General features: G+C 39.1%; 4 protein-coding genes across 4 annotated transcripts; all 4 read right to left on the bottom strand.

Moving 5' to 3' along the window:
• Positions 1-1361: 1361 nt before the first annotated feature.
• LOC129522323 (olfactory receptor 7G1-like) lies at positions 1362-2300 on the bottom strand. The gene has a single exon (XM_055344487.1). It carries the CDS (start codon positions 2298-2300, stop codon positions 1362-1364), a length of 939 nt encoding a protein of 312 aa, XP_055200462.1.
• A 7074-nt stretch (positions 2301-9374) lies between these two features.
• On the bottom strand, positions 9375-10313 carry LOC129522305 (olfactory receptor 7G1-like). Its single transcript, XM_055344462.1, has one exon. The coding sequence runs from the start codon at positions 10311-10313 to the stop codon at positions 9375-9377; it is 939 nt and encodes a 312-aa protein (XP_055200437.1).
• A 2216-nt stretch (positions 10314-12529) lies between these two features.
• Positions 12530-13468, bottom strand: LOC129522072 (olfactory receptor 7G3-like). Its single transcript, XM_055344168.1, has one exon. It carries the CDS (start codon positions 13466-13468, stop codon positions 12530-12532), a length of 939 nt encoding a protein of 312 aa, XP_055200143.1.
• An 8508-nt stretch (positions 13469-21976) lies between these two features.
• On the bottom strand, positions 21977-23020 carry LOC129522217 (zinc finger protein ZFP2-like). The gene has a single exon (XM_055344348.1). It carries the CDS (start codon positions 23018-23020, stop codon positions 21977-21979), a length of 1044 nt encoding a protein of 347 aa, XP_055200323.1.
• Positions 23021-24470: the final 1450 nt, after the last annotated feature.

Below are 24470 nucleotides of genomic sequence, written 5' to 3'. Positions count from 1 at the left end.
GGAGGCATCACAATTCCAAGCTTCAAGTTATATTACAAAGCTGTAGTCATCAAGACAAGACAGTATGGTGGCACAAAAAACAGACACACAAATCAATGGAACACAATAAAGAACCCAGAAATAAAACCTCAACTATATGATCAATTAATCTTTGATAAAGCAGGTAAGAATATGCAATGGAAAAAACAGTCTCATCAACAAATGGGGTTGGGAAACTGAACAGCAACATGCAGAAGAATGAAACTGGACCATTCTCTTACACCAAACACAAAATGAATTCAAAATTATTAAAGACCTAAATGTGGGACCTGAAACCATAAAAATCCTAGAGGAAAACACTGACAGTCCCCTCCTTGACATAAGCTGTAGCAATTTCTTTCTAGATGTGCCTCCTGAGGCAAGAGAAACAAAAGCAAAAATAAACTATTGAGACTTAATCAAAATAAAAGGCCTCTGTACAATTAAGGAAACAACAAAACTAAAAGGCAAAAAATGGAATGGGAGAAGATATTTGCAAATGACATATCTGATAAAGGGTGCATATCCAAAATCCATAAAGGACTTATAAAATTCAACAACCAAAAAATGAATAATTCAATTTAAAAACTGGGCAGAAGGCATGAGTAGACACTTTCCCAAAGAAGACATACAGATGACCAACAGATAAATGAAAAGCTCCCCACCATCGCCGATCAGGAAAATACAAATATATTGTTTTCACATTATACAATCAGGATTACATTCTCTTAATTAAAAGATACGATGGTTTCCTCACTAATAAGGATCAAAGGTCTAACGGTCATCTCAAACCACTGAGATAATCCCATTATAGCAGTTTTATAGATGATAAAATTGAGGATCTATACTGTTAATGCTGGTGTTGCCCTGAACTGACACAGTTTACCCATGACTGATCCCAAGAATTACTGGAGTATGAAAGAAAAGCTCCCCCAATTTTTCACATTTGGCTCTCCCCTGGAGTGCGATTCACATAACCATAAAATAAGGCAAAATCAAGTCTCTGCTATAACCACAGACTTATTAGATCCTCTCTCTGACTTATCCAACTTCTCCTACTTCTCTTCTCATATTTCAGTATCAGTGTAACCCTTGTCTTGGGACGGCTTGTGAGGACTTCATCAAAAATACCGAGCTTAGGAATTGCAACTCAATTTTGAAATGTCACAGAGGTATTCAAAGAACAAATCAAGTTTCAACCCAAAGTTAAAATGAACTTACCCATTATGTTCTCTAGTCATTCTACAAGAGCTTGGTGATGCAAGAACCAGATATTCTGGCTCACTCAATATTTCTCTCACTTTGACTCATTCTAGAAACCCCAGTCCATGCAGATGACAGAGTCACAGAAGAGAAGGCATTCTACTTATGAGTTTCCTCAAGGCTCCCTTCATGTCCCTGTTCCTCAGGCTGTAGATGAAGGGGTTCATCATTTGAGGGACAACAGTGTACATCATTGAAACCACTGCAGTGTTTCTGGAAGAGCTAGTGAGAGCAGAACTAATGTACACCCCCAAACCGGTCCCATAGAACAAAGACACAACTGACAGGTGAGACCCACAGGTAGAAAAAGCTTTATACTTCGTACCTGCTGATGGCATTCTCAAAACAGAAGACACTATCTGAGTGTAGGAGAAAATGATTCCACACAGAGGAATACCACCAAATACGCTGGTTGCAAAATATATCAGGATGTTATTGATGAGGGTGTCAGAACATGCGATCTTGATAACCTGAACAACTTCACAGAAGAAGAGAGGGATTTCAAGTTCTGTGCAGAAGGACAGTTGCAACACCATCAGACTGTGCATCAGGGCATCCACAATGATAATAAACAGAGGCAGTAGAATCAAGAGGCCACAGAGGTGGGAGTTCATGATGACTGTGTACCTCAGTGGATGACAGATGGCCACATAGCGGTCATAGGCCATTACTGCAAGAAGACTACTTTCTAAACTTGCAAAAATCAGGACAAAGCAGATCTGTGCGAGGCAGCCTGTGTAAGCGATGCTTTGACTCTGTGTTTGGATGTTCACCAGCATCTTTGGGATGGTGGTTGTGCTTAAACAGATGTCATTAATAGACAGATTGGAGAGGAAGAAGTACATGGGGGTGTGGAGGTGGGAGTCATAGATGACAGCCAGGATGATGAGCAGGTTTCCCAGGATGGTGACCAGGTACATGGACAAGAACAGGATGAATAGGGGGAACTGCAGTTCTGGATTCTCTGTCACTCTCATGAGAAGGAAATCTGAAACATGTGTATCATTTCTGGGTTCCATATTGTTGATGAATCTGATGGAAAACATGGAGTCAATCAAATGTGTGTTTCCTAGACCAGCAGGAAGAGCATCACTGCTGGCAAAAACCATCCTGGGATGGGATGGAGACTAATAGAGAGGAGTAAGAGATGGGTGCCTTCTGTATGTATATTATTCATTTTTTAAAAAAATAATAAAAACCTGAAGCTGATATAGCAGAGCATCAACAATTGTTAAGTCTGGAAAGGGTTAACGGGTAGTCATTTTTAAAAATTATACTGTTTATGATGCTGTTTCCTCATAACATTTGGTAATTATAGGGACACCTGGGTGGCTCAGTCAGTTAAGCATCTGACTTTAGCTTAGGTCATGATCTCAGAGTACTAGGATTGAGCCCCATGTTGGGCTGCCCACTCAGTGGGGAGTCTTCTTTTCTCTCTCCCTCTCCCTCTGGCCCCCCGTTTCATGCTCTCTCTTTCAAATGAATAAATAAAATCTTTTTTTAAAAAAATAAAACATTGACATTTGATAATTTTATAAAAAGAAAAAGACTGGGGCACTTAGGTGGCTCAGTGGTTGAGTGTCTGCCTTTGGCTCATGTTGTGATCCTGGGGTCCTGGAATTGAGTCCCGCATCAGGCTCCCAGCAGGGAGCCTGATTTTCCCTCTGCCTATGTCTCTGCCTCTCTCTCTCTCTCTCTCTCTCTGTCTGTCTCTTTGTCTCTCTCTCTCCATCTCTCATGAATAAATAAATAAAATCTAAAAAAAAAAAAAGAACAGACTAGAAAGGCAGCTGAAGATTCTGTCTGGAGAGCACCTGGGTGGTGCAGTCAGTTAAGCATCCAATTTTTGGTTTTGGCTAAGGTCATGATCTCAGAGTACTAGGATTGAGCCAGGGTCCTGAGATTATACCCTGCTTTGGGCTCCACACTCAGCGGGGAGTCTGTTCGAGATTCTCTCTCCTTCTCCCTCCCCACTGCACTCACACACTCTTGCTCTTTCTCTGTAAAACAAACAAACAATCTATCTGAATCTCCAGAGACCTCAGAGGCAGACAACTGAGATAATGCATAGATATGTCAAGAACCAAGAATAAGATAAACTTATCTAAATTTCCTGCCCTCTTACCACAAGATTGTAAGTAAATGTCAGAAAATTTTATAACAGTCACCATTATTTTTTAAAAGGCAAATTCCTCCCCCCCCCAAAAAAAATAAAAATCTAAAAAAAAAAAAAAAAAAAAAAAAAAACCCAGACACCTGGGTTGTCAGTTAAATGCCTCCCTTTGGCTCAGGTTATGATCCTGGAGTCCCAGGATCAAGTCAAGCTTCCTGCTCAGCAGGGAGTCTGCTTCTCCCTCTGCCTCTCACCCCACTCCTGTGCTCGCTATCTCTTTCTCTGTCTCTCAGACAGATAAGCAAAATCCTTAAAAAAAAAAAAAAAGGCAAATTTCTACTGGGGGGTGGGGTGGGGAGGGGAAATGGTTCCTGGCCATACAAGTGAATGAAAAGATATTAGTAAATGGAGTGACAGTAAAAAGCACAAGGAAACATGCGAAAAAGACAAGGCATGTGGGAAGACCAGGGTTAATTTGCTTTTAATCATTTGATGTAGGTACTCTCTTCACAGCTTCCCCAGATGAACCTATATTAAAACATTTGCCCCCATTTCTGAACACTGCATAGGGGGTGTTACGTTACCTGGTTGGCATCATAGTGGACTGATGATTGACATTTCTGATGTACCTTATGGAAGACATGCTCTCAGGAAAGGCAGAAGGATTAAGTGAGATTCAGGTTCTTGAGCAAGAAGGATCATCTATGGGAGGAGGCTGAGCTGTACTACTTTTAAGGTTGGATGAGGTGGTCATAGGCAGATTATAGTCTCTATATCCCTAGAGGTTCAATTTCCAAAGCTCCTCATTAACCAAGCAATTTTATTGTCACAGACATCCCAGGGCAGTGTAAATCCTTAAAGACCAAGACTCTAGAACAGTGAAATTCAAGATGGTATTTTCTTGATCCCAGGAGACCAAGTGTACATCATGTCCATCTGGGTCTGTTCATCTCCATTTCAAATGCTTTGCAAATATTAACACACTATCCTTCTTTAATGGAATTTCAGTCTTATTTTTAGGTATTAATGAAGGGATCTCTACCCAGTGAATGACATCAGTAAGCCTGATACTAATTTTAGTTGTGAAAATATACTTTGTATATATTGATATAAATAACACATTTTAAAATATAGCTGAATTATTAAAATGGGGAACTCTCAAAAGTTTTTCTTCTAAGAGTCATTAATGTTTCCTGAAGCTTAATCTTCATTGTGTATATTCATACAATAATTCTATTTTATTTTTAGACATTTTTGTCTCTAGTCAGTGCAGAGAAATCTGTCACTTTTTTGTGTCTGTAACTATTTTTCTAATTTTTTCACAATATTTTCAATGTATATATTTGTCTACTCTAGGGGACTGTGGGTTAAAATTTTATCTACAGAACTCATGTGAATTAATAAGAGAAACATAAACAACTCAGTAGAAATAATATATATACTTAAAAGAAAGGGAAGTTGACACCTGAAACCATAAAAATCCTAGAAGAAAGCATAGGCAGTAATTTCTCTGACATCAGCCATAGCAACATTTTTTCTAAACGAGTGTCCCAAGGCAATGGAAACAAAAGCGAAATTAAACTATTGGGACTACACCAAAATGAAAAGCTTCCCCACAGCGAAGGAAAAAACCAACAAAACAAAAAGATAACCCACTGAATGGGAGAAGACATATCTGATAAGGGGTTAGTACCCAAAACATGCAAAGAACACAACTCAACAACAGAAACATCAACTAATCCAATTTAAAAATGGGCAGAAGAATAGACATTTCTACAAGGAAGACATATAGATGGCCAACAGACACATGAGAAGATGCTCAACATCATTAATCATCAGGAAAAGGCAAATCAAAGCCACAATGCTATGTCACCTCACACATGTCAGAATGACTAAATTAAAAAATACAAGAAACAACAGGTGTTGGCAAGGACGTGGAGAAAAAGGGACATATGAGAATATTCCAACAGGTTTATTCATAATAACAGAAAACTAGTTACAAACAAAATTCCATCAATATTGGACAGGATACATACTTTGAAAAGTTGCCATATATCATGTAAAAACAGAGAATTAGAAATAAATTATTTACTTATGTGCCCAATAACATGATTAAATATTAAAGTACAATGATGAGAAAAACTATTAAGATGAAAACTAATATATTAAACTTATACAAGTTTGGAAGAGTCAAATTTATAAATTGAACAGGAATAAATATTTAGGTGATAAGACAATGGCATTTAATTCTATTGCTAGTTTTATAAGGCAAATATGATAAAATATTGGAAATTTCATGGAATTCAACCCAAAAGAACTTCAAAGAAAATAAGCACACAAGTCAGAAGTGTCTGCACCCGGAATGGGGAGAGGGTGATGTGAGTAGCAGATCACATAGGCAGTTCCTAGGGTGATGGCATTGTTCTTTTTAACCCCTAGATATGTATAAATGTTCTTATTGTGTGATTTTTTAGTATATACAACATTAAAAAGCAAAACTGAAGAAAAATCTGCCATTTTCCTAACTCTAAACACATTCTCCCATATGCTTTTATTTTTTTAAAATTTTTTATCCATATGCTTTTAATATTGAAGTCATGCATCTCAGACTTCAGAGGTCAATAGAATTTTATAGCGTTTATTAAAAATGCTCATCCAATATAAAGATTTTTTAATTCTTCACATTTTTTAATAAAAATGGGTTATGTTTCTAAAAAATCTCAAATATAGTTCTAAGTATAAAAATGCATGCACATTCCTCAAATGTCTCCCCAGAGGTTCAGAGTCGGTGGTTCTTGCTGGAGTCAGGCAACCTCAACATGAACAAAGGTCTCAGGTGATTTACCTCCTTAGCTGTGCTGTGGGCTTCAACGAAGGAACCTTCTCCATAGAGACTCTCCATAGAGACGCTGAGAGCCAGGCAGAAGCTGTTTCTCAGATGTGGTGCTGAAAATAAAACCTTCACCCAAACTCCCATAACAATAGAACTTCTCCAGCAATTCCTTTGATTCTTCTGAGAACTCCACTATTTAACCCTTTCCCCACAGAGGTGATTCTAACTCATGGACCTTCTTTTCTGTGTTTATGGGGAAAGTGCTGTGCCTAATCTTGACAATTTCCCTTTTCTCCACTCTTACACTCAATATCTCCTTGTTAAAAAAAAAAAAAAAAACATTTCTCCATAGAATATCTATACTAATAAAGACATATTTAAAATATTTGTTGGGGGAGTGGTGTCTGGGTTCAGTCACTTAAGCGTCTGTCTTCTGCTCAGGTCATGATCCTACTAGAGTCCTGGGATCAAGCCCCAGGTGGAAATCCCTGCTCAGCGAAGAGGCTGCTTCTTTCTCTCTTTCCCGTTGCCCCTCCCCCCTCTCATGTACACGTGCTCTCTCTCAAATAAACAAATAATAAAATATTTGTTAGGGCACTTGGGTGGCTTAGTCACTTGAGTCTGCCTTCAGCTCCGGTCATGATCCCAGAGTCCTGGGATCCAGTCCTGCAGGCAGCTCCCTGCTCAGCAGGGAGTCTGCTTCTCCCTCTGCCCTTCACCCCTGCTTGTGACCTCTCTCTCTCTCTCTCTCTCTCATTAAGTAAAATCTTAAAAAGAAAACATATAGGCTATAAAAGACATATAAAAAGGGTACCTGGGTGGCTCAGTCAGTTAACACTCAATTTTTGGTTTCTACTTAGGAGGTTACCTCAGGGTCATGAGAACAAGCCCGACATCAAGTTCTCTGCTCAGCAGGAAATCTGTTTGACAATCTCTCTCTGTCCCTTGATCTGTTCTCAAGCATTCACTCAGATGGTCTCTCACACTCTCTCTCTCTCAAATAAATCTTTTTTAAAAAAAGACCTATAAGAGGGGCACCTGGGTGGCTCAGTCAGTTAAGCATCTGCCTTTGGCTCAGGTCATGATTTCAGGGTCCTGTGATCAAGCCCCACAGTGGGTTCCCACCTCAGTGGGGAGTCTGCTTCTCCCTCTCCCTCTGCCTCTCTCCTACTTGTGCTCTCTCTCACTCAAATGAATAAATAAAAATTCTTTTAAAACACCAAAATACCTATAAGATATGGAACACAATGACAGCAATTATATCTTGTGGAGTACTTGCTAGTTGTCGAACATTGTCCTAAGTGTTTGTAATGCTTATGAGGGTGGATTTCTCAGCAGGAGTTACATTCCATGTAATCAGGAATCATTTTCCCACAGTAAGAATTTCCCATTAGCAAGAATTAGATTAAGTAGATGGCATAGGATCCTATTCTCAGGGAATAAATTAAAGGGGATATATTCCACATGACTCAATGCAATGCCAAGTAACAACAGAGCCAGAGTTAAAGAGTCAGATTTCTGTCTCCCAGCATGGTATCTGGTAAGGCCTGAATCTGTTGCAGTCATCTGTGTCCATGAGGGGAACTAGTCCAAGATAAAACCATTACAAGGAAAAAATAAATAAATTTACCTCTGCATTCCCTACCTCTGAAGTAGTTGCCAAGAATATAACATTCCTTGGCTAAATCAACGACACAAGAAATAATAGGTGTTGGCAAGGATGTGGAGAAAAAGAACCCCTCGTGCACTATTGGTGGCAATGCAAACTGATACAGCTGCTGTGGAAAACAGTATGGAGGGTCCTCAAAAAGTTAAAATAGAACTACTCTATGATCCAGTAATTGCACTACTGGCATTTACCCAAAATATATAAAAACACTAATTGAAAGGGATAAATGCATCCCGATGTTTATTGCAGCATTACTTACAATAGCCAAACTATGAAAGCTACTCAAATGTCCACTGATAGATGAATGGATACAGATGATGTCATATATGTATATATACATAATATTCTATCGTATACATACAATATTCATCACACATCTATATAAAATATATAGAGATATAAAATGGAATATTATTCAGTCATAAAGAGAAATGAAATTTTGATATTTGTAACAACATGGCTGGAGCTAAAAGGTATCATGCTAAGTGAAAGATGTCAGATGGAGAAAGACAAATGCCATGATTTAACTTATATGTAGAATTTAAGAAACAAAACAAATGAGCAAAGGAGGAGAGAGAGAGAGGCAAACCAAGAAACAGACTCTTAACTATAGAGAATAAACTGATGGTTACCAGGGGGAGGTGGAAGGAGGAATGGTGAGATAGATGATAGGGATTAAGAAGTGCACTTGTTAGGAGAACTGGGTGTTCTATGGAAGTGTTGAATCACTGTATTGTATACCTAAAGCTAAAATAACACTATATGTCACCTAACTTGAATTAAAATAATTTTTTTTTAAAAAAGAATATAACATTCTTTATTGTTTGTGTCTCTTAGAATCAGGGTTACCTTCTTTTGGCAGAAACAGAGATTTTTTTTCCACTAATTAAGATTAACTGTATCACCATTATCTCAAACTACTGAGATAATAATATTATACAATTTTATAGATGATGAAACTGAGTGTGGTAGATGTTGATAGTGCCTTTGCACGGATACAGTTTGCCAGTGACCACTCTGGGAAATTACAAAATTAGATATAAAAGATCAATTCCTCCCATGTTTCATAGTAGGCTAATTTTTGAGGTGCAATTCAAATGGTGCAGTCTATGCAATTGGTAGAATTATGACTCTATGACCACAGACTTATTTGGATCCACTCCATGATTTATTCAACTTCTTAACTTTTCTTCTTCCTTGAATATCCAAACAAAACTCACTGTGTGCCCTGCCTCAGGTTCAGCTCTATGGACCTGATCAAAGAAACTGAGTTTGATAATGTAATTCATTTTTGAAACATCACAGAGGTATTCAAAGAACAAATCAAGTTTCAACCCAAAGTTAAAATGAACTTACCCATTATGTTCTCTAGTCATTCTACAAGAGCTTGGTGATGCAAGAACCAGATATTCTGGCTCACTCAATATTTCTCTCACTTTGACTCATTCTAGAAACCCCAGTCCATGCAGATGACAGAGTCACAGAAGAGAAGGCATTCTACTTATGAGTTTCCTCAAGGCTCCCTTCATGTCCCTGTTCCTCAGGCTGTAGATGAAGGGGTTCATCATTTGAGGGACAACAGTGTACATCATTGAAACCACTGCAGTGTTTCTGGAAGAGCTAGTGAGAGCAGAACTAATGTACACCCCCAAACCGGTCCCATAGAACAAAGACACAACTGACAGGTGAGACCCACAGGTAGAAAAAGCTTTATACTTCGTACCTGCTGATGGCATTCTCAAAACAGAAGACACTATCTGAGTGTAGGAGAAAATGATTCCACAAAGAGGAATACCACCAAATATGCTAGTTGCAAAATATATCAGGATGTTATTGATGAGGGTGTCAGAACATGCGATCTTGATGACCTGAACAACTTCACAGAAGAAGAGAGGGATTTCAAGTTCTGTGCAGAAGGACAGTTGCAACACCATCAGATTGTGTATCAAGGCATCCACAATGCTAATAAATAGGGAGAGAAGAATCAAGAGGCCACAGAGGTGGGAGTTCATGATGACTGTGTACCTCAGTGGATGACAGATGGCCACATAGCGGTCATAGGCCATTACTGAAAGAATACAACTATCCAAACTTGCAAAAACCATGACAAAGCAGATCTGTGTGAGGCAGCCTGCATAAGTGATGCTCTGGTTCTGTGTATGGATGTTCACCAGTATCTTTGGGATTGTGGTTGTACTTAAACAGATGTCAGTAAATGACAGAATAAAAAGAAAGAAGTACATGGGGATGTGAAGATGGGAGTTAGAGATGACAGCCAGGATGATGAGCAGGTTTCCCAGGACAGTGACCAGGTACATGAATAGGAATAGGATGAAGATGAGGGACTGCAGTTCTGGATTCTCTGTCACTTCCATGAGAAGAAATTCTATAATGACTGTTTCATTTCTAGGTTCCATGTTGTTGATGAATCTGATGGAAATTATATGGTAACAAGACAATGAAATGTTGGCTCCTGGGCAAGTAGCAAGAATATCACCAAGCACAAGCACCATGTTGGGAAAAGAAGAAGTCAAATGGAGAGATGCCTTCTCTTCACCTATTATATTGTTATTTTTTCAAAAATATTTGGAGTGCCTCGGTGGCTTAGTGGTTGAGCATCTGACTTTGGCTCAGATCGTGATCCCGGGGTCCTGGGATTGAGTCCTGCATCAGGCTCCCACAGAAAGTCTGCTTCTCCCTCTGTCTCTGTCTCTGCCTCTCTGTGTGTGTCTCTCATGAATAAATAAAATTTAAAAAAAAAAGAGCTTCTACAATTATTTAAAAAAAGAAAAGGAAAAATATTTAAAGTTAATAAAGCTATCTATGAGTCAGGATTTATTAATCCTGGAAAGGGTTGTAGAATCATCATTTTTTAAATTAGACTATTTTCTAATTTGGTGACTTCATTAGAAGAAACAGGTAGTGAGACTGATAAGTCCATCTGCATCTCAACCCCCTTACACAGAGACCTCACAGCCTGGCAACAGAGATAACACAACAGTATATCATAAAACCCAGAATTGGGAGATAAAGGGAAACTGCCCAAGTCATCTTTCAGAAACCAGTAGAAGGATTAAGTAAATGTTATAACAATCACCAATTTGCAAATAAGCATGTTCCTGCTGAGAAGAAAATTAGTCTTTTTCCTTATAGAAAGAGTAGGAAACTGTCAGAATGATAACTCTTTAGGGATTGGAGGAAAGATACAGGGAACATGTCAAGAAAATAGAAGACAGACAGAAGGCAAATAGATGTCTTGATTCTAATCATCTTATGCATGTACTCTTCACAGTTTCGGCTGGATAAACTTGTAGTAACATATATGCCCTTATTTCCAAACACTAACTAGAGGACATCAGGTTACCTAGGTGACATCACTGTGGAATGGTACAGAACATCCCTGCTAGATGTTGGATGATGGAGACTGGTACTGTCTTGGTAGGAAGAGGAGAGGGATGGAGTGAAGCATCAAGCTCCTGGGAGAGAGAGATCACCATCAGGGCAAGGCACAGGTATGCTGTTTCTTTCCTGGGGCAGGACTGTTGAGCGAGGTTTGTAGTCTCTGTACCTCTGGGGGATCAATATCCAAAGCTCTTCATTAGCCAAACAATTATATCATCATTCTGATCCTGGAGCAGTCTGGGGATTGAGTCTGGCATCAGGCTCCCCGCATGGAGCCCGCTTCTCCCTCTGCCTATGTCTCTACCTCTCTCTGTGTGTCTCTCATGAGTAAAACCTTTATAAAAAAAAAATTCACAATGTTGCATGACCATCACCACTATCCATTTCCTGAACGTTTTTATCATCCCAAACAGAAACTCTGTACCTGCTAAATGATAACATTTTCTCCAACCAGCTATCAGAAGGAACCTAACACTTTGCAATATAGATGATTTCAGACTTCTGACCTTCAGACTACAGCAAAATACATTCATGCTGTCTAAAGCTCCAAATTTGTAACATGTTACAATGACAATAGGCAACTAATACATGACATTTCTCAACTCGGGATGATGATAAAAACAACTTCTTCTGGATGTCTCCTTGGAAAGATTATGTTTGTGTTGCAAAGAAACCCAAGGAGAGGCCATCAGTCTTTGTTTCTGGGTCTGAAAAGCCTCTGCACTGCTGCAGGCATCAGTGACCACCAGAACAGCCATAAAAGGCAAATAGTAGTAACACATGGCAGAGTGAAATGCAGCTCTGTGGTTCTGTGCCTGGACCTACCCAGTCCCTGAAGTTTGTTAGAAAAGATCTTTGTTTTTATCATTTGACCCCACTGGAGCTGAGAATTCTACCTTAATACCACTGGAGGCATGCATCCTCAATAATTGAGGTGAAGTATCTCAAATCTTCCCAAAATATAAGCTAATATAATTATGCCAATTTTGTAGATGAGGAAACTGAGTTTAGAGAGTTGAGATAAATTGTCAAAGGCCACATAGCCATGTTTTAGTGGAGGTAGGATTCAAACCCAGCTGGTCTGATTTCAAAATTCTCACCCTTAAAAAAAAATTATTACCCTTAACCATTTCATCTCCAGTTTCATATATTCAAAGTTGGTCAGGCTGTCTGGATCACACATTATTTCTCCATCAAACCCCAGCAGTGTAAGCCCAAAGCAACTGACACATTAATGGAAACATGATATTCTAGAAATCAGTTTCCTCAAAGCCCCCACCATATCCTTGTTTCTCAGACTATATATAAAGGGATTCATCATGGGGGTGACCACAGTGTACATCACTGATACTACTGCGCTCTTCCTGGAGGAGTGTGTAGCTGTGGAACTAAGGTACACCCCAAAACCTGTCCCATAAAACAAAGAAACAACTATTAAGTGTGACCCACAGATGGAAAATGCCTTATACTTTCCACCAGCTGATGGGATTTTCAGGACAGAGGAAACAATTTGAGTGTAAGAGATAATTATCCCAGAGAGAGGAATAACACCCAACAAGCTGGTCACTAAATACACAAAAATATTATTGATGAGGATATCGGAACAGGCAAGCTTGAGAATATGAGCTAATTCACAGAAAAAGTGGGGAATTTCCAGGTCTGTGCAGAAGGACAGCCGCAATGCCATCAAAGTGTGGAGAAGGGCATCCAAAACACTAATAAGGAAGGACAGTAGAACCAGCAGCCTACAGAGTTTGGGATTCATGATGACATTGTACCTCAATGGGTGACAGATGGCCACAAATCGATCAAAGGCCATCATTACCAGTATTCCATTTTCTAATCCAGCAAAAGTCAGGACAAAGCAGATTTGTGTGAGGCAGCCTGTGTAAGTGATGGATTTGCTGTGTGTCCGGATGTTTACAAGCATCTTTGGGATTGTTGTGGTGGTGAAACACATGTCAACAAAAGACAAATTGGAGAGGAAGAAGTACATGGGGGTGTGGAGGTGGGAGTCATACAGAATGGCCAGGATGATGAGCAGGTTCCCAAGCACTGACACCAGGTACATAGACAGGAACAGGAAAAATAGAAGGGGCTGCAGTTCTGGATCCTCTGACAGTCCCAGGAGGAGGAATTCTGTCGGATCTGAGAGGTTTCCTGATGTCATGTTGCTGAGGGTCTGATAGAAAAGATGGAGGTGACAAGAAAACAAAACTTAAGAGAAACTTTCTTAAACATGCCTGTCTTTTCTGCTTCCCTCTCTCCCCACTTGACCTCTCCTTTTCTTGCTCTGTTCCCCTTGACACTTCCCTCTGCACTATCCTGTCCTAAGTTTTTATTTCCTATCAATTCTTTGTCAAGTAGGGTACTTAATAAGAAAAGAGGAATGCAACATTATCCTGTTAAGATGCCTGCAAGAAAATTCTAGAATGAAATTATTAAAGCTGTATTATAGAATACAGTTTGAGAAAATACAGCCTATGGGCAAGATCCAGTAAATAAGGTTTATTAGAATGTAGCCATTCATTTGTATATCATCCTTGGCAGATTGCACGCTACGCTACATCTCAGTTTGAGCTGAGTAGTTGTGAGAGGCCATATGGCCCACAAAATATAAACTATTTACCATCTGGCTCCTTACTGAAAACGTCTACCTACCTCTAGTCTAGAAGCCTGATTAAATTCAGGTTCTTTTGGTGGTGGAGGGGCAAATACTTTAAAATATTCTCATGAGGAAACATATTGTCTTGTTTCTTGTAATAACTATCGCCTTGATCCATTCATTCATTGGGAGTTAGGGATGCCTGGGTGCCTCAGCAGTTAAGCACAGGCTCAGGCTCAAGGCGGGATCCTGGAGTCCCGGGATCGAGTCCCACATCGGGCTCCCGGTGCATGGAGCCTGCTTCTCCCTCTGCCTGTGTCTCTGCCTCTCTCTTTCAGCGTCTCTCATGAATAAATAAAATCTTTTTTAAAAAATTCACTGAGTTACAAAATCTTGACGTTCTAGTTCTTTCATGTATTGGCTAAAATACTTTCATAAAGAGGAACTTTTCCTAATTATATAAGTGGACACCTTAGGGTTATTCTTAGAAGGCAGGATACATCTTTGTTCCTGTATTCATCATTTGTTAAAATAATGAAATGATTTTCAGCATGATACACAATGTTCATCTTCACATAATTTGCCATCTTTGGCCAATCAAAACTACTCAGCCCTTCTGGAACAAACCACAGTGTCAGTTCTCTTTTCACTCTGGCATGAAAGTTGGGGTGCCTGGGTGAGTGGCTTAGAGGGTTAAGTGTCTACTTTTGGCTCAGGTCATGATCTCCAGGTCGTGGGATCCTGCCCCACATTGGGCTCCTTGCTCAGCAGGGAGTTGTTTTTTTTTTAACAAGATTTTATTATTTATTCATGAGAGACACATGAGAGAGAGGTAGAGACATAGGCAGAGAGAGAAGCAGGCTCCATGCAGGAAGCCCAATGTGGGACTCGATCCCAGGAACCCAGGACCAGCCCTGAGCCAAAGGCAGACATTCAACCACTGAGCCACTCAGGCATCCCTCAGTGGGGAGTCTGCTTCTCTTTCTTTCTTCCTCTGCCTCTCCTCCTGCTCATTCTTTGTGTCTGTCTCAAATGAATAAATAATAAAATCTTTAAAAAACACAAAACTTTGGCATAAAAGTTGTTCTATACTCATCAATGCCTTGGTCTGCAGACTCCCATACCTGTGAGCTCCCACACAGAATGCATTGGCCAACATCAAAACAGAGCACATCTGTAGGACTCGAAGTTTAGAAAATGCTGCTGGCTCTAAGAGAGCCTTGTATGAATCTGTCAGGAGTTACACGTGTGTGCATATAAGCATATTGCATATGTTCATATAATTAAGACACTGGGCACAGGGGTTCTGCTCCAGAGCTACTCAGGGACCCAAGCTGATGGGGACCCCACAGTCACTTGTAGTTATATTATTTGGAACATGTGGCCTTGCTAGTCATGATTGTGGTGGATTTATAATGATTCTTTGATTTATGGATTCTTTTCACTTACGGAAAGAGAAAGATAAATAGGCTGGGAAAATATGTTGCTATAATCTCTCTCCAGTAGTTAAAGGTTAAATGTCCCTCTCTAAAGCTAGAATGAAGCACTTTTTTTCTTTAACAGAATAGTGGGAGAGAATGATATATAAGGGGTCTGAAATGAATAAAATTTTTAAGTGTGTTATCCTCATAATCTTAGAGAGGAAGTATCTCTCAGCTAAACCTGATAGAGGCCACCAAACACTTGAGCCCCCAGATAGACTGGTAGGTAGAAAGAAAGAAATAGAAGCAAATATACCGGGATGATTATACTTTTGGGTAGCATGGGGACTTATAGTAATAAATGCAAAATGTTTGACATGGCACATGTAAATAGTAACACTTCAGTGGGTTTTATCTAATTATCTCTACATTTGGAGATATAAATGACATTCAATTTTAGAGGTTCCTTACCTCTTTCTCACTGGTATTTTCCAAAATAAACACATATCTTTTCTGCTTAATGCTCTTTGACCACATAATGGAGGGGAAAAAAAGGAAAAAATAAAAGAATGCAAGAAAACAAGGAGGAGGGATAATTAATTCGAAAAATATTCAAATGTTAATGGAAGTCATTAGAGTCAAGTTCTGTGCTTAGATTAATAGTCTGGGTAGATATACCCTTTTATAAACTTAATTAATACATACCCCATAATGTCTTGTCTCTCCCATCATTCTTTTCCTACAGTTCCTGGAAGTGAAATTTAACCTCTCTTTATCTAGTCGCATAGATTCCTCCTCTTTTGTCTTAAGCCACGTCTATCAATTATCATAGATAACATAGAATTTTATCTTAAAAGTTCTCATCACAAGAAGCAAATATGTGACCATATGACGGATGTTATAGAAAATTATTCTGGGGGATCCCTGGGTGGCGCAGCGGTTTGGAGCCTGCCTTTGGCCCAGGGCGCGATCCTGGAGACTCCGGATCGAATCCCACGTCGGGCTCCCTGCATGGAGCCTCTCTGCCTGTGTCTCTGCCTCTCTCTCTCTCTCTCTCTCTCTGTGACTGTCATGAATAAATAAATAAAATCTTTTTTAAAAAATTATTCTGGTAATCATTTTGCAACATTTACAAATATCAAGCCATTACGTTGTACACCTAAAACTATTACAATGTTCTATCTCAAAGAAAAATGGGCATTAACAAGGGCACATGATGAGGTGAGCACTGGGTGTTGGTAAATTGAATTTAAAATAAAGAAAATGTTAAGAGTAAGCCATAGATCAGACTCTCCTTCCTGTTACTCCTGGTTTGGCCACCTCAGCCCCTGGTTGAGGGGAGAAGTCCCATACGGACCAACTCAGGACTGACTCTAGACCTCTCCTATCCCATCTGGCTTACCCAGATTCCTAAGAAATTGATCATCATGCCCCCAAAAGAGGCAATAAGGGATTGATATGAGCTGGCAGTGTCTAAGCATCTGCCTACCATTCTCATGAATTAAAGGAATTTCTGTAATGATACCTCAAATATGATAGAATCACAAGATGCATACAGTGAACACACCTAATATAAGCCCTTTGCTTCACAAATTGAGACCCTGAACAGAGCGGACTTTTTTCCTGGAGATAAACAAAGGATCATAAAAACCACCTACGGATAAGACTTAAAACACAGATACTCCTTGGTTTAATCATGAACTTCGCCCCCCCCCTCCAATTATAAGATGGATCTGCGATATGGGAAGTTCCCTAAAACTGAACAGATTCAATTTTCTCATTTTTATAATGGGAACTACTATAAAAGATATACAAAGGTATTACAGAAAGCACCAAGCACAATGGGGCCTTGCAATGACTTTTCCTATCACTTTTGGTTTCAGCTCTCGACAAGTCTAGATAATGTCTAGAAGGGAAACAGAGTAAAAGAGGCAGAGGGAGGACACCCCAAGAATATAATCTCAGGGCTGAAAGAGGGATGTATTCAAATCCTCAGTGGGAGCCCTCACTATAATGAAAGAGAAAGGAAATAATCTAAACAAACATCAGTATGGGAATACATACATAAGTTATGGCATAGTCATGGTACTCCGTGTTATTTTAATATTTTATACTATAATATCATCCTTAAGTTTTTAAATGTTCATTATGTTTTAAATATGCAAATCTAAATATTTACATTAGTCCTAGCTGTAAAAAATCAATTTTTTGGCTTTACACTGTCTTTTCTATGTTTATCAAGACTGGCACAATGGGACACCTGGGTGGCTCAGTGGTTAAGCGTCTACCTTTGGCTCAGTGTGTAATTCTGGAGTCACAGGATGGAGTCCCGCCTGCCGCATCAGGCTCCCTGCATGGAGCCTGCTTCTCCCTCTGCCTATGTTTCTACCTCTCTCATGAATAAATAAACAAAATCTTAAAAAAAAAAAAAAGACTGGCACAAGAACTGGTTTATTAATTTTAACTTACATTCTCACATCAATGGGCATTTGGGTTAATTACAATTTTTTTCTATAGTAGAGAAGTAATTTGTCAGACATGTTCACAACTCATTTTTAAACTACCCATGGCAAATATCCACCAATTCCTTCTTCCCTCTGGGAGGGGAGAAGAGGAATAATAACAGAGGATTTGTCCATGATAATACATAGCTATCCCTGTCTGAAGGCAAAGAAAGGTCTTTCTATGTGGGATCTGATACTCAACTTTAATGTGTATGTATAATACTTTAGTATTTTTTTAAAAGTGTCTGAAGCTAATATGGCCAAAATGTCAGCATTAATTTTGGAAAAGCGGTTTCATGGCTATTTATTTTACTGCTCACTGTGCTATTTTGATGGCTTAAAATATCTATATTTTCCTTAAGAGTTTTCAAAGAAAGACTGGAAAGGTAGATTAATGGGTTTCAACCTCCTCTCTCAAGGTCCTCACAGATAAGAAGTAGGGATAAGACTTGAGTTCTCTAAGGATAATAGCTGGAATCAGATATGGGAAAACTGAGAAGCCAAACTCACCCATCCTAGTCCCATTCGCAGCCAAAAAATAAAAGTGAGGGAAACCAGGGAATTGTAGAATAATCTGTCCAATTTCTGAAGGGGCTAATTCATGTTCAGGTAGGGAAAGAGTCCCTGGAATTTAAAAAGCAGAGTAAAAGCCAGAAACATAACTGACTGAAAATTCAATATTAACTTAATCCTACCAAACTTTCTCTAACCTCTTGGATGTCTTCCAGATAGGTAGTTTTTTTTTTTTAATTTCTCACAGTATTTGTTAGAGCACACAGATTACCTTGAAGTCACCGAGTAGTTCACTTTTCCTCTAAATATTGAAGGATAGTGGGAAAGTGTCCCCAGGAAGGGCAGAGGGATCATGTAAGGCAGTTGGGCTCTTGGGCAAGAGAGATCATCTCTGGAGATTCAGATGTATTTTCTGACATGAGCAGGTCTTTAAGGGGAGTGGTCACAGGTAGACTGTAATCTCTGTGGCCCTGGGAGCTCAATTTCCAAAGCTCCTCATTAGCCCAATATGTACTGTCATTTCTTCCCCAAGGTATTTCAAATCCTTAAGGAGAACAGCTCATAGAAATAGAAAGAACTCCTGGATGACCAGATTTCCTGACCCTCAGGACAGGTATGCCTCATTCTCTTCCCACATGTTTCCTCTCACCTCCAGGCAAGGAATTTTATTCTTGGATTTCTTGGATCTTACCTTAAGAGAACTGATGAGCTTTTCATTAGACCAATTACCAGCTTTCTCTGAGTCAGATTATCACTGGAAGAGTAGCAAAGCGGTCTTTAAGTCCCCATAGGGAAAGACTGGGGATGCAGAGCATGTATCATGGGATCATTTCCCACAAAGTCACTGTAAAAAAATTTTTTAACTCAAGTCCCTTCATGAGTGAGGTTAGTACTATAATAGGAAAGAGTGCAAAGAAACCAATTTACTAGTTACTTGGGCAAGGTTTTGGAGGTTGCCTGGAAAGTAGACATCAAAACCACCAATCTTAGAGATCACAACAAAAGAGCACCATCCAGAAGGAAGCAGGTTATAAATTAATTGTATTAACATCGGGAAACTGAGAGCTATGCAGGACTCTGTACAAGCTTCTAGTAAGTGCAAAACTAGTTCAAAATTTAAAGGTTTTAAAATTTAAAAAATAAAAATATAGTCCTACAACATATACACCAAAATTACCAAAATAAAAAACAATGTAAAATATTACCAAGATAGCAGTCATGCATTTTGGAACAACCACTTTCTAAAACTGTTTGGTTGTGTTGAATTAATGTGATCATATGTATTCCCTATGACTCAAAATTGCACTCCTACATAGACCCAATAAAAATATGTACACCTGTGAACTAAAACATGTATAAGAATGTTCACGGCAGAACTGCTTGTAAAATACCAATTATAGGGCTTCTGGGTGACTCAGTCAGTTAAACATCTGCCTTTGGCTCGGTCATAATCTCAGAGTCCTGGGATTGAGCCCTACATTAGGCTCACTGCTCATCAGGAGGTCTGCTTCTCCCTCTGTGCATACTCCTTCTCGTGCTCTCACTCTTTCTCAAATAAATAAAATTTTATGCAAACTTGCATAGCCACTCTGGAAAACAGTTGGAGGCTACTCAAGAAGTTAAAAACAGAGCTACCCTATGACCCAGCAATTGCATGACTGGGTATTTACCCCAAAGATACTGATATAGTGAAACACCAGGACACCTGCGCCTAGAAGGAGCCTCGGTGTCCATCGAAAGATGAATGGATAAAGAAGATGTGGTTTATGTATACAATGGAATATTACTCAGCCATTAGAAACGACAAATACCCACCATTTGCTTCAACGTGGATGGAACTGGAGGGTATTATGCTGAGTGAAATAAGTCAATCGGAGAAGGACAAACATTATATGGTCTCATTCATTTGGGGAATATAAATAATAGTGAAAGGGAATAGAAGGGAAAGGAGAAGAAATGGGTAGGAAATATCAGAAAGGGAGACAGAACATAAAGACTCCTAACTCTGGGAAACGAACTAGGGGTGGTGGAAGGGGAGGAGGATGGGGCTGGTGGTAAATGGGTGTCGGGCACTGAGGGGGGCACTTGACAGAATGAGCACTGGGTGTTATTCTGTATGTTGGCAAATTGAACACCAATAAAAAATAAATTTATTATAAATAAATATAAATAAGCAAAAACAAAAAAACACCCAGCAACCAGTTGTGAAACCAATGGCTAAAGATAATTAAAAAGCCACATGAAAAAAAATAAATTTTAAAAATTGAAAAAAATAAAATCTTTAAAAAATGATACTCCAAAAAAATTGATACTCCAAAATAATACTCCCAATTATAAACAACCCAAATGTCCAGAACAGGTACAGGGATTGTGCATATTCATAAAATGGAAAGCTATGTGTCAGTGAGAATAAAACTACTAAAGAAAAAACAGAGACGCCTGGGTGGCTCAGTGGTTGAGAGTCTCCCTTTGGCTCAGGGCATTATGCCGGGTTCCAGGATCGAGTCCCACATCGGGCTCCCTACAGGGAGCCTACTTCTCCCTCTGCCTATGTCTCTGCCTCTGTCGATGTGTCTCTCATGAATAAATAAATAAAATCTTAAAAAAAATAGATGAATCTCACAAATACAATGCTGGTCAGAATCCAGTTGCAAATGACAATATATCAGGCATAATGTCAAAAACCAGTGATTCTTATACTTTGGCATGCAAAGTATCTCAATAAAGCTGTTAAAATGCATGATTCTGGGGCACATGGCCAGTTCGGTTAGTGGAACATGCAACTCTCGATATGAGTTTGACCCCTGCATTGGGTGCAGAGATGACTTAAAAATAAAATCTCTTAAAAATGCATAGAGTACACATGTTCTGGTGGCAGGAATTAGGGTGATTAGTGAGTGAAAAGGAAGCACTGAAGGAAGATTCTCAGTGCTGACAATGTTCTACTTCTTGGCCAGTGTGTGTAGTAGTTAATAGTTATTTCTACCCTGTCAGAAAGTCTTGGGGTTGTACATTACTTAACAATATCTTTAATGTAGATGATGTGCTGTGAAAAGTACAGAATTTCAAGCAGGATTTACCACTCACAATTTTGGTGGGAAGGTTCATTATAGACCCTGGTGTCAGGAAATGGTAGGTTAAGAGACATGATTTGGATGACTTGTAAACACAAAGTCTTTATCTAAAAGGTAAATATTAAATGCACCTCCATCCTGGTACTCCAGTAGCAATTTAATTTTTTAATTATATATAAAAATTTATAACAACCTGACATGGATTATATTGGTAAATGATAGCATTTGTGAATAAAATTTCCCTCCCAGCTCACGTGCATGCACAGGTGCACGCACACACACAAACACTGTGCACATGGCAACTTAAAACATTGTGTTAATTCTTCTCAAGTAACAAGTCTTGAAGACACTACAAAAGTTTTTGCTTTCAGCATTGAGTGGTCACATATTTAAGGGATAAATAAAGGATTTATTACAGTCATTGCATAACTTATAGTTCACCCACAGATCTTTTATTCAGAGGCATTTTCCATTCTTTAGATCCAGTTTCTCTGCAGTCAGCATTTGCTTGTATACCTTAAAGATTGAGAGTTCACCGAATACTATTGCACATGGACATTACTACGACTTTTGTCCCCCATGAGTGCTCTCATGATGCCGCCGAAGGGTTAATAGCTTACTGAAAGCACGCCCACAGACATTGCATTGATAGGGCTTTTCACCAGTATGGACTCTCTTGTGCACAGTAAGATTACACCTTACACTGAAGGTTTTCCCACATTGATCACACTCATAGGGTTTCTCTCCAGTGTGAGTTCTTATGTGTATTGTAAGGGATACATGCCTCGCAAAAGCTTTTCCACAATCACTACATTTGAAGGGTTTCTTTTCCCTGGTGTGCTTTTTCATATGTCTCGTATAAGATAAGGGACCACTGAAGGCTTTTTCACATTCCTTACACTGATATGGTTTCGATATCAGGTGAATTTTCTTGTGCAAATTGAGTAAAGATTTCAATCTAAAGGCTTTCCCACACTGATTACAATCAAATGGTTTCTCTCCAGTGTGAATTCTCATGTGTTCTTTAAGGCATGAGCGATCCCTGAAGGCTTTCCCACAGTCATTGCACATACATGGTTTCTTTCCAGCATGCATTCTCTTGTGCACATTAAGATTACAGCTCATTCTAAAAGTCCTCCCACACTGATCACATTTGTAAGGCTTCTCACCAGTATGTATCCGCAGGTGTGCCTTCAGGGATGACAGACTACTTAATGCTTTTCCACAGTGGCTACACTCAATGGACTTCTCTCTCGAGTGAATTCTCTTATGTCTTGTAAGGTATGAAAGAATACTGAAGGTTTTCCCACAATCGTCGCAGACATAGGGCTTCTCTCTGGTATGTATTACCTTATGCGTGGTAAGCCTAGAGTTTCTACTGAAGGTCTTGCTGCACTGATTACATTTGTAGGGTTTGTTCTTTGAATGGGTTCCTTCATGTTGTTTGAGAAGTGAACTATCTCTGAAGGTTTTTCCACAATCACGGCATTCATAGGGCTTCTCCCCAGTGTGAATTCTTTTGTGCCGTGTAAGGTAAGAACTTGAACTGTAGGCTTTCCCACATTGGTTACATTTGAAAGGTTTTTCTCCACTGTGGGCTCTCATGTGCAATGCAATGGATGAGTGGTTCTGTAATACTTTACCACACTGGCTACATTGAAAAGATTTCTCTCTGATCCAAGTTTTTTCATGCTTAAGGTATAATATTGAATTTGAGACTTTCTTAGAGTCAGTGCATTCATAGGATCTCTCTTTTGTGTGTTGTCTCTTACGTATAACTAAGAAAGAATTCCTGATGAAGGTATTTTTATCTTTTTTACAGTCATTTTCTCTGGAAAGAATGCTCTCATGTGGGTTAAGTTGTGAACAATCTCTGAGGACTTTGCCAGGATGAAGAGATTGATGGGGTGTCTCTCCAGGATGAATTCTCTGATTCTGAGTAATGCTAGATTTCACGCTCAAGGCAATTTTATTCTGTTCAATGAATCTGCTTCCATGAGTTTGTTCCTATTAGTTAAAATGAGTTATGATCACAATATTTATTACATTCACTGTATTGAGAATCTTTCCCCCTCCCCTCAAATTCTGACGTGTTTAAACAAGTACTTTATTAGAATTAGAGCTTACCTAACATTTCCTTACTGAACATACACAGTTCTTGAATAAGATGAAATGTTATGCCAGGTGGCTCCCATCAGGGTCTCTTTATAGTTTAACATAATTGCTTTGGAGTGAATGTTTTCAATATTTAATATCTAACTTCCATTATGAAAATATTTATATTGGGGATTTTCTGCAACCATTTTTGGAGCTAGGGTGTGAGTTTCCTTCAAGTTCATAATATTTTAGAGATTTCCTGTTTTCTATGGGTAAAATTAGTATTTCAAATTGCCCCTTATGTGGCAATGTGTTCCTTTTCTACTACATGGAAGTCTAGATTTCTAACACAGAGCAAGAAATTCTCATGTGACTCTTACCTTCTTATCACTGAGTGCTTCTTTCTCCAAAATATCTTGTTTATCTTGTGATTGTTTGGTTTTAAGGAGAACCATCGCATCTGAACAAATTGAGGGGAAAGTAAGTTGGGGAAAGACATGGTGACAAAATACTGACAAAAGCAGGGAAAGCCCAAGCAAGCCCAATCTGAAACAGGAAACAACTTCGAGTGTGAAATGGTGTGATGAAGACAAACCTGAGGCACATGTAGATTTCTCATCAAATAGACGCTACTGGGCAGCCCGGGTGGCTCAGCAGTTTACCACCACCTTCAGCCCAGGGCCTGATCCTGGAGCCCCAGGATTGAGTCCCACATCTGGCTCCCTGCATGGAGCCTGCTTCTCCCTCTGCCTGTGTCTCTGACTCTCTCTCTGTCTCTCATGAATAAATAAATAAATAAAATCTTAAAAAATAGACCCTACTATTTACGAATACAGTGTACAAGAAAAATGCATTCTTAATCAAAAGAATTGATATTTACATATTTTAGTATTTTACATAATTTACTAAGTAATTGTTCTATCATGATTGAAAATTATGTTAACAGGCAAAGGTTATA

Source organism: Nyctereutes procyonoides, unplaced genomic scaffold (genome assembly GCF_905146905.1).
Source record: "Nyctereutes procyonoides isolate TBG_1078 unplaced genomic scaffold, NYPRO_anot_genome, whole genome shotgun sequence".
NCBI lineage: Eukaryota > Metazoa > Chordata > Mammalia > Carnivora > Canidae > Nyctereutes > Nyctereutes procyonoides.
Note: the sequence above shows the minus strand (reverse complement) of the source record. Positions and strands in the feature narration are given on the sequence as shown.

What these genes read in the sequence shown, in the direction of transcription:
- LOC129522217 (XM_055344348.1), bottom strand. Translation starts at nt 23,020, where the DNA reads ATGAGAGCCCACAGTGGAGAAAAACCTTTCAAATGTAACCAATGTGGG.
- LOC129522072 (XM_055344168.1), bottom strand. Translation starts at nt 13,468, where the DNA reads ATGACATCAGGAAACCTCTCAGATCCGACAGAATTCCTCCTCCTGGGA.
- LOC129522305 (XM_055344462.1), bottom strand. Translation starts at nt 10,313, where the DNA reads ATGGAACCTAGAAATGAAACAGTCATTATAGAATTTCTTCTCATGGAA.
- LOC129522323 (XM_055344487.1), bottom strand. Translation starts at nt 2,300, where the DNA reads ATGGAACCCAGAAATGATACACATGTTTCAGATTTCCTTCTCATGAGA.